The sequence below is a fragment of the Carlito syrichta genome, unplaced genomic scaffold (assembly GCF_000164805.1).
Source record: "Carlito syrichta isolate Samal-C Ts95f unplaced genomic scaffold, Tarsius_syrichta-2.0.1 Scaffold314363, whole genome shotgun sequence".
In the NCBI taxonomy this organism is placed as follows: Eukaryota; Metazoa; Chordata; class Mammalia; order Primates; family Tarsiidae; genus Carlito; species Carlito syrichta.
Genome location: NW_007258459.1, coordinates 555,208 through 566,154, shown reverse-complemented (window position 1 = coordinate 566,154; position 10,947 = coordinate 555,208). Strand labels below are relative to the sequence as shown.

Below are 10,947 nucleotides of genomic sequence, written 5' to 3'. Positions count from 1 at the left end.
AGTAGCCGGAAATACAGGCATGCACTACCACGCCCAGCTGATTTTTTGATTTATTGTAGAGATGAGGTCTCGCTGCCCAGGCGGGTCTCGAACCTGTGGGCTCAGGCAATCCACTCACCTCAGCCTCCCAAAGGCATGGGATTACAGGCTGAGCCACCGAGCCCAGCTTAGCTGTACCTTTTCATACTGTATGTCTCATCTCAATATTATCTTAAAATAGCCCAAGTTTGTTAAAAGACTATTCCCAAGTGAAGATAAACATAATTTACTGGCAAATATCTACATTAACATTTAGCATATAAATGAAGCCAAGAGGTCAGGAAATTAAAAACTCCTTCATAGTTTTTACAGAAACTATGCCTGCCCCAGATCAGTGATGAGTACCAGAGAGAAAGGCTAATTTTCCCTATTGATGCTTCTTTTGCTTTAAACCGTCCCTTCTGCTGTGATCCCCAAGGCAACAAATGAAGCCATTGTGAAGTCTTTTCTGGTCTTCTCAATGAGCAATAATACATTTTTAAGACAATAAATTTGTTCATAGTATAGTTGATTACATTCATTTATGAAAATGAATAAAAACAGCAAATCGAATTTTTTTCTGTCCGGTTACATTAAGACATTCATCAGAGCCACAACAGAAAGTGCAGTAGACCTGGAATCCAGAAATCTGGAGTTGAGCCCAGCTCTTCTAACAACAAGCTGTGTGGCCTTGTGAAAATGACATTATCTCTCTAAGCCTTATTTTTTTTAAATTTGTATGTACATAAGGGAAAGCAATACTGCCCAGTGTACTTGAGCTCAGAGGATTGTTGAGGGTGAAGCGGGTATCTTGGATGCTTCCAAGGTGTTGGTAAGTTTCCAGTTCTTAAGCTAGGTTGGTATATATGCGTTTGTCATATTATTCATCAATAAATTTTTCATACACATTTTATATATTCGTGATATGTATCATATATTTCACAACAAGTTTCTAAAGCAGTCAAATACCTGTTGACATACTCAACAAAAAGTAAATATAGTATGAGTTTTCCTCTGGACCTCCTAGATAAAACCTAGATAGAAGAAAAATCATGTTTCCCCTCAAATGAAAACATATTCTTTAAAAAAAAATAGTTCAATTGAAAGAGTAATCAGTGAAATGTTTGTCTAAGACAAAGGGCATATCATGCTCTGCATAGCTCCCTTCTACCCTGACCCTCCAGTCCCCCTCTTTGGAAGTTTTTTTAGATCTGTCTCCAGAAATAGTCTAGAAAGACAGAGACAAGCCAGGCTCGGTGGCTTAACCTGTAATCCCACGCCTTTGGGAGGCTGAGGTGAGTGGATTGCCTGAGCCCGTGGGTTCGAGACTCACCTGGGCAACTTGGCGAGACCTCATCTCTACAATAAAAAATCAAAAATTAGCCGGGCATGGTAGCGCGCGCCTGTAGTTCCAGCTACTTGGAAGGCGGAGGCGGAAGGATCGCCGGACCCCAGCAGGTTGAGGCTGCGGTGGCTGGGAGCAGCCACTGCACTCCAGTCTGGGTGACAGAGTGAGACTCCAACTAAAAAAAAAAAAAAAAAAAAAGACAGAGACAGAGAGTGTCTTAAAAGCAGTAGGAGAAACGTATAGAAGCATGCACATGTGTGTACCACTGTTTTACATGAACAAAAGTATGCTATACAGGCTCTCTGTGCTTTGCGTTTTTTAATTTATCTTAGAACCTTTCATCTTAGCCTATGGATTTAACACCGTTGCATTTGGTGTTTGTGAAGCTCATTGGAGCAGTGTGGAGAATGGGAAGGGCTATAGAGTGGGTGTGGGGGAGCCAGATTTGAGGCTAATACCATGCTGCAGTGACCACCCACCACAGGTGGTCATCCATTGCGCAGTAGCTGGTGTCCACACAGAGTGGAAATCACCACCATCTAGGGGCAGATTCCATGTGCCCGGTACTGAGCTGGCTCAGCCCTCAAGGCAAGTGCTCCCTCAAGGCAGGAGACTAAAGTGTCAAGAGGTTACGTGCTCACCCAGTTAGTAAGTGCTTGTTCGACTCACCACCCCTTTTTATTCGGTTCCAGAAATTGAGCCCTTCAGACACTGGCCAGGTGGTGGCCTGGCTCATTACAGTGGTGAAAACTGGATTTGGCAATTCCCACATTATCCTCTGTCAAGATTCAATAGAACTCAAGGAAATTCTATTGATGCTGTTGAAGATAAGCTGCTAATATCAAATATCCTTAGACCTGTTAAGAGCTCTTTTCCATTTTAGATTTACTACAATCATGCATCATTTGATGATATTCTGAGAAATGTCTCTTTGTATGAACATCATAGAGTATACTTCCACAAACCTGAATGGTACAGCCTACTACACACCCAGGCTATATGGTATAGCCTATTCCTCCTAGGCCACAAACCGTACAGCATGTGACTATACTGAATACTGTAGGCAATTATAACAATGGTAAATATTTGTGTACCTAAACATAGAAAAAGTGCAATAAAAAATATGATAGAAAAGATTTTGAAATGGCATACTTGTATAGGGCATTGACCATAAATGGAGCTTACAGGACTGAAAGTTGCTCTAGTGAGTCCATGAGTGGTAAGTGAATGTGACAGCCTAGGATATCACCATACACTACTGTAGACTCTATAGACACTGTACACTTAGGCTACACAATTTATTAAAAATATTTTTCTTTCTTCGATAATACATTAACTTAGCCTACTGTAGCATTTTCATTTTATATATGTCTTAATTTTTTTAACTTTTTGATTTGTAATAACACAACTTAAAACACAAACATATTGTACAGCTGTACAAAAATATGTCTTTTATTTTGATTCTTTTTTTGTTGTTGTTGTTGTTGTTTTTTGAGTTGGAGTCTCACTCTGTCGCACAGACTGGAGTGCAGTGGCCGCTCCCGGCCACCGCAGCCTCGACCCGCTGGGCTCTGGTGATCCTTCCGCCTCAGCCTTCCGAGTAGCCGGAATTACAGGCATGCGCTACCATGCCCGGCTGATTTTTTGATTTATTGCAGAGATGAAGTCTCGCCAAGTTGCCCAGGCAGGTCTTGAATGTGCGGGCTCAGGCAGTCCACTCACCTCAGCATCCCAAGGCGCGGAATTACAGGCTGAGCCACTGAGCCCAGCTTATTTGGATTCTATGAGCCTTTTTTGTTAAAAACAAATACAAACACACACATTAGCCTAGGCCTACACAGGGTCCCATTGGAAGGTATTCAAGGACAATTATACCCATGGAGCTGTTATCTCTGGTGATAACAATGCCTTCTTCTGGAATACCTCCTGAAGGACCTACCTAAAGTTGTTTAGTGTTCACTATGTTTTTTCCTAATTAGAAGGAGTACAATCTAAAATAAGGACTAAAAGTATAGTGAAATCAAGATGTCAGCTAGAAATTTATTTTAAGATTTTAAAAAGAAAAGTCTAGTGAATACATAAAGCAGTAACATAGTCATTCACCATCATTATCACGTATTAGGTCCTTGCACATAACTTAATGTGCTATACTTTTTACAACTGGCAGTGCAGCAGGCTTGTTTATACCTGAGTCACCACAAACACATGAGTAACATGTTGCATTATGACATTACGATGTCACTAGGCGACAGCAATTTTTTAACTCCATTATATTCTTATGAAGTCAGTTGTATATACAGCCTATTGTTGGCTGAAACGTCATTATGTGGTACATGACTATATTTTCCTTGGACTTCTGCATGTTCTCCTGCAGTCACTTGGTGGGTTTTTAGGATTGCTTTCTGCTTGTCTGAATAAAGGGCAAGTCCAAGGCCCGCTGCCCACTGTCTGCTCTGAATCTCCCTCTCTTCCCTGCAGGTCCGAGTGATGATGGACCTTTGCAACAGCACCAAGGGCATCTGCCTGACAGGTAGGCTGGCCAGCCACTGACGGGACCCGTTCACGCAGTGAACAGGACCGCTAGCCAGACAGTCAGTGGCAGAATGAACACCTAGGAGAGCTTTATGTCATAAAAACACATGTTGGTTTACTTTTACCAGATGTTTTTAATGAGCTGAAGACCAATTGTAATATAATTATTAAAAATAATATTTTCGGCATTGCCATAGAAATATAGCCATGGAAAACAACAAGAACTTGGGTAATTAGAAACATGTGGTACTTTGAACTAGAGCCACAGATGTTTTCTTTATTCACATTAGTTTTAAGAAGAGAAAAGAAAGAAGGGAATAGATCTTGCTAAATGGTAGATTTCTTTTATCAGCAGTAATTATTTCCCTACATGTATTTCCATACATGTTACGGTCACACTCTCCCAGCAGGGCCTCCAAAATGTTAGATCAGGCCTGCTGGGGGTGTGGGTGTCTGGGGTGCGATCTGATGACGCATGAGAGATGCAAAGAATTGCACAGAAGTTAGATTAGAAAACACAGTTTATTTAAAGTAAATTAGAGAGAGAAAAAGAAGACTCACCTCCCCGAGGTGGGGGAGGGGGCCAAAGCCAGGTAGCATGGCAATAGCCATAGCTCAAAGAGCACATGGCCATACCAGAGTCTAGCAAGGCACTGGCAAATGGCTGCTTGTGGCTGAATCCTTTTAATCATTCCTCTAGATGGGGGAAGATCATTAAGGTGATTCTGGGGGGTGGTCTGCTCTACATCATCACAAAGGGGCAGGTAAGTGCAGGCACTGATGTCAGTTGATGGACAGCAGGCAGATGGGTGGGTCAGTCACATGAGTGCTGCCATGATGGGGTCTGTCTGTGTCATGTAGGTCACAAAGGGCTGATTGGGTTAAACTTGGGGGTTTAGGCTCACAGGGGCTTTTCCTGCAAGAGGTTTGTTAGACATTTGCAATCCAAAAACTCCTTGACCAAAGGTGGTATTATCATTTCTATGGCTTTGACCTTCCCTTTGACAAGGAACTTAAAAGTTTACTATAGATTATTATGCTAAATCATGAATTGAAAGGTTGGGCTGTCCTGGTCTTGCATCTGATGGAGATTTGCCAAGGGGGTGAGATAGGCTACCTGCTTGACCTGCAGTAGAATGTCTCAATGCTTTCTAATGGTTATGCTGAGTCAAAAAGACTAAACTAAGAATAAGCTGTTTCTTCTAAGTTTCTATAGGTACCTCCTTTCAGTACATATAACTTGAACAGGAAGCTGTGAAAGCAAACTGCTAAGTAGAGCAGAAAACACTTTTTATGAAGGGTCCTCTATGTGGTGTGTACCAAATGTTAGGTGGGACTGGGGGCTGATCACACCCACTTGATGGATCAAAGACACCTAGAAAGAAGGAAAGGAGCTAACCCGGAGGCACATCAAACCTTGAGACAAAGAACGGCTGATGACTGGGAATCAGAGGAGGGGCATGGTTTTGAGACAATATTCATGCCTGAGTCAGACAGAGTCCAGTATCTCTGCTGAGGGGAGGGCTGTCTGCCTCCACCTTCAGAAAGTGGGGGCAAACGACACCACAGGCCCCAGTTTTGAAATTTGTATTATTTTTGTTGTATTATTGCTTTTTAAAAATTTTTTAGTAATGTTTGATCCCCAGTTGGTTGAATCTGCCAACGCAAAACTTACATTTCTAGATGCCCGACTGTGTCTCCTGGAATGTTAGATAGCTCCCTTGGACTTTAAGACATAACAACCCATCTTTGAAGTCATCTGAAGCTTTTGTTGGACCTCTCAGTTTATAGCCCCAGGCTCTGGGGAGGCCTTTTTAGAGCCTCACAGGGTTGAGAAACCCTGCATGGTATATGTCAAGTTGTAAGAAACCTGACCTTTTTCTGCAATATTCTCTCCAGTTCCTCTCATTACCTGCTATGCGTTAGGAGTACAATGTGATTTTGTTGAATGAATAACCTGTGGTTTATGTAAGTGAACAGAAAGGATGTGCTAGTAAGACAGAAGCTTCCCTCAGGATCCTCAAATTTAAGTCTGACTCTCATTCACTTATTTTGGCCTCAGAGAGAAAAACTATAATCCTATAGCTTCTTGGGAAATGCTAATAGAATGGCTCAAGTCATATTTCGCCCTTTACAGAAAATTAAATGTCTTCAGAACAACTTGGTCCTTTATTCTGAAACTCTTATAGCTTAAGCATCTTTCTTCCATCTCTGGAAGTCCCTTTTCAGAGTTATATGTGACAGTAATGAGTGCTAGAGAAATGGATGGATAGAATTACAGGCACAAAAGCCTGTTGAGAGGCACAGGAAAAGCTTCTTCCTTTTTTATTTTTGTAGTGATAGGCCTGAGAGCCAGGTTGTACAGTGAATGCGTGGGATGGAGCTATTGAGACCACTTAGGGGAGGTTGGCAGGGAGCAGGGGATTGCAGCCACACTGGAAATGAGTTGAGCAGTTTTTCTTTGCCACCTCAAAACGCTTTTCAAAAGCCAGCACCTTCTCCTTCCACACCAGCTTGAAACTGGGCCGCCTTTTATACAGAAAGTTCTCCAATTATAATTCTGTGTGAAAAGCACAAGTTGCAAAGCAAAAAGATGTCTAGGGAGAGCTCATGAGGCCTGGCATGGGGGCAGGGCAAGGGGCAGAAGAGTGAGTGACAGGACCCAGGACTGAACTGGGCAACTTCAGGGGATGGGCAGAGAGCCTTGGTCCAGAGCTCTAAGAGGATGATGTGACAGAAGGTTTGCCAGAGCACAACCTGGGTTTGGGTCCTGGGAATAAGATCCAGTTGTACAATGAGTTCATCTTTGAAAAAATAGGCATCTGTAACTTGAGGCAAGTCCAGCTGTGACCACAAAACTCTGTTCCTGTTCCTTTTCCTTGACTCAGCTGTGGTTGCTATGGTGATCTGGACAGATGCTGTATCATTTTGTGCAGCTTGTGACATCTCAGGTGAATAGTGAGGGTAATTCCTCAGCTAGAGTGGTTGAATGTTTTTGCTAGTACAATTCATCAAACAACATCTGGTTTTCTGTGTGCATCTTACTCCTAAGCCCAGATTTTCTTGGGACCCCAGGAACTTATCTTCTGAAGAGGGGGATTCTTGAAGAAGGCATGTTCTTGGGTTATTCTTCACTTACTGCATCCTCTTCATATGGGTTTGTTGGAAAACACGTAAAGCATCACAATGCTGAATGGCTTTGGGGGCAGAGGATTTCAGATCCACAGTGCCCATCCTCCTCGCAGCCAAGTAACACCAACCCAGTGATGGCATGACTCTCTCATTCCATACCTAGGTAAACACCATCACAGCTGCTGCTGAGCATGGTCTCATGTCCTTCTTTTCTGTGTTCCAGAAAGCCACCACTGGTTGGCTGCAGTTGCCACTTCTCTCTGCAGGCTGATGTGTTTTTACTGTGCATGGCATCCACAGACCTCAAGTTTACATAACTAGGGGCATTGTGGGCCAATTTTAGATTTCAAGGAGAAAAAAATATTTAAGTGGCTCAGTCCTTATCAAGCACCTACACTTTTCTAATCAGTTTCTGGTTAGGCATGTGGGGTATAGGTAGCCAGAGTGAGGCTACATAATTTGCAGGGTCCAGAGAAAATGAAAATATAGGGTTTCTTGTCCCGGAAAAATCAGGAAAAAGGCTTTTTCCTCTCCTCTGTGGTCTCGGTCTGCTATGGTGGGAGTTTTTATTTGCTATTTAATGTCATTATTCCCCAAGCCGGAATACTCGTGGAGCAAGTACCGACCCTCACAGGTACCAGGTGGCCTGCCCTGTGACACGGACGTGCAGGACACCACCTAGCCTTACTTTCTCTGCACGTGTGTCCAGGCCCCCACCAGGGTGGAAGGGGGTAGCAGTTACTGATGGGGTAGGGAGTGCAGAGGATGTATTGTAGGGCAAGGGAGCAAGCGGCAGCCAACCTGTCCTGGAGAGACAGTGAGAGGCAGAACACCCAAGTCCTCAATGTGTGCTCCATGGGCCTATCAGACTTCATTTACAAAACACAAGTTCAAAAACAAGGTTATTAAGAATTTCTAGATGATGACAACAGAGCAATAAACCTAAGCCTGGCCCCCTTCCAAGGTGGAGTCCTGTGCACCTGCCCCTGGGACAAACACAGGACACCAGCCCTGTTAATGTGTTCATATTCACATGAACATGGATGTCCTCTGGGTTTGGTATTCAAGAAGATGAGGAGCTGGAGAAACATCTTGAGCATCAGTTTCCTAAATACCCAGTTGGCACACATAATGACATTTGACATTATTTGACATGTTTGGGCTTCTTCCAGTATCAAGGGCCCTTGAGAGCCAGGCTGGCTTCCTGAGAGGACACTAGGATATCCTGCTGTTACTATAACTCTCTATACTTCAGAACGTTTTATGTCTGCCTTGACTTCTGAGCTCTTGTGGGCTGTTTGTCCTCCTTTCTCTTCTGAAATCCTCTCTCCTTCAGCTTCGGATCACTAGACCCACTGGATTGCCTCCTGAGTATGTATGCTGATGACTCACTCCTTCCGGTGCCTGTTCTCTCACTCGCCTTCCTCCAGATGGGGGTGGCGCTCTACCTCCAACATCCCAAAATCTAGCCCAGCCTTTTTAATCTTGCCTTGTGAGACTTCAGGCTCTGAACTTTTTAGGGCCAAAGACCCTCTTAAGGATCTGCTGACAATGACCGATTCTTTTCCCAGAAAACTTTCACGTCACACCAGGGGGCCCATGACCTCTACATCCCAGTATCCAGTGGTGCCTGGTAAAAATGCTGGTTCCTAGGCCCCACTGTAAATCCAAACTGGATTCGAATCTTCAGATGGGACCCAGGTATCTGCATTTTAACAGGAATTGCGAGTGATTCTATGGATTCCTGTGATAGGACTCTAGCCATAGGGTGTTAGTGGTGCTCTTTCAGGAAATCTTAATCTCACCCTAACACTTCTAAACACTTCACCCTTGGCCATGGCTAATGTGTCCTAAATATACAGCTTCAGCCGGAAGCCTCACCAGTATTCCCGCTTCATGGACATGGTTATGCGACTCTCCTGGAAACTCTTGAAACCTACCATATACAGTCAAGTCTTGTGTCTTACAGTCAAAGCATCTTTCTCCAATCTGTGCATCTGAATTTGGCGCCATCTGTAGTCGGGAATGATGATTGAGTTCCTCTGACCTCTGTTAACAGTTCACATCACCCCTTTCCAGTACACGTACACCATCTGGTGGTAGTGTCATGTAGCCACAGGTTGTACTGATTCTAGAGAATGTGATGCCATTTTCAGCAAATCAGTGTTGCCCAAAGTAGGTCTGTATGTATTGCAAGCGTACCCTCAAGCACCTATTTCTCCCAAAAGTCTCCATGCCTGTCAAAATAGCCACTGTCCATCAGTATCTTAGGCCCCTAGTTATCTGAAAGGCTTCCTCCTTTTTCTCCTACCCAACCAGACAGAATCTTACTCATTCTGTTGAAATACCTCTAGAAATTCTTGCTTTCTCTACAACTCTACAGTCACCACATTTATCCACTACCTTGTCACAGATTATAATGGCAAAGATCCTCTGGGAATTTTCTCTGCCAACTCTCTCTCTCTCTCCCTGTGTGTGTGTGTGTGTGTGTGTGTGTCGTCCCTGTCTCTGTGTCACACTCTCTCATCTCATTCCACATAGTTCTATTCAACTTCCAGCTACAAAAAGTATCTCAAACCCACCCTGCTCTCACAGCATCATCTCTCTGCCTAAGAATCTTCCACAGCTCCCTCCTGCCTCACAGATATGGTCTACACTTCTTGGTATTCAAGTGCTTCTGTCAATAGCCCTACCTAAGTCCTTATTCAGCCTCATCTCTACATACTCCAGCTCGGCCAATCTGCTTCCTTCCTCCCACTGTTCCTTTTTTTTTTTTTTTTGGAGTGGGAGTCTCACTCTGTCGCCCAGACTGGAGTGCAGTGGCCGCTCCCGGCCACTGCAGCCTCGACCTGCTGGGCTCCGGCGATCCTTCCACCTCAGCCTTCCGAGTAGCTGGAACTACTCGTGCACGCTACCATGGCCGGCTAATTTTTGATTTATTGTAGAGATGAGGTCTTGCCAAGTTGCCCAGGCGGGTCTCGAACCAGCGGGCTCAGGCAATCCACTCACCTCAGCCCCACTGTTTCTTGCAAGTCCTCCCTCTGCACCTTTGCTCATGCTGCTCCCTTGTATGGAATGCCCAGGCTTCATGATGCTATGTTAGGTCCATCATTTCTTCAGTGACCTGGCTCCAGGCTCACCTTTTTGGGAAGCCTTCTCTGACTGCCATGGGCCCACACTTCCCCCATAACCCTTCGAGGGGATGGCTGCTGCTCTTTCATATTGCACTGTGGTTTCAAAGAGTCCGCCTTCCTACGTAGACTCTGAACACAACAGACACAGGAACTGAAATTTCTTGGTAGAGTTTAGTGCAATGTAGTAAGTGCTTAGTAAATGCTTGTTTTCTGAGTAGTCACAGGCCTGGATTTAAGGAAAGATCTTGCCAATCTAACACTGGTAATCCATGTATATGGTCTAGAGAAATAAAAAGCACTCAACTGCTCATGTTGCAATCTCATTAGCTTGTCTGAATGCTAGAATAATTGACCATAAGACACTCCTATTTATGGGGGCAAAATTTTTTTGTTAGGTTATGTGTAAATAATTTGTCCAAACCCCTTGATCCTCTGGGAATTACATACTAAGGAAGATATCTGTTACCTGATCTGAGTCCTCAATTTTTCTCAGGCTATTTCGGGCAGCAAAATGGAGATCCAGTGACCCAGCATCTGCTCCCAATCCCCCTTTGTGTCCAGAAGAGACACGCTGTCTGGGTGAGAGCACTTGGATTGCTCTTGTGACAGTCCTGCAATGACAGCATTGCTGTTTGCTGACAGCTTGTGCTAGGCTGCACTGGTGCCCACCTACATTCTCACTGACCCTCAGTTTGGTTTACTGCTTAAGAGACGACTAATTTAGGATCTATAGTGAAGTCAGTTCAGAAATTATTCTTGGTCCATTGAAACTTAAGCAAAAGT

At 44.0% G+C, this 10,947-nt stretch overlaps 1 protein-coding gene across 1 annotated transcript in view; it reads left to right on the top strand.

Moving 5' to 3' along the window:
• Positions 1-3,746: 3,746 nt before the first annotated feature.
• GLDN (gliomedin) overlaps positions 3,747-10,947 on the top strand; it is a 29,382-nt gene continuing 22,181 nt past the window's right edge. The window contains exon 1 of the mRNA XM_008071527.1: positions 3,747-3,896. Coding sequence (XP_008069718.1) covers positions 3,854-3,896 — 43 coding nt within the window. The 5' untranslated portion in view covers positions 3,747-3,853. The remainder of the gene's footprint in view (positions 3,897-10,947) is intronic.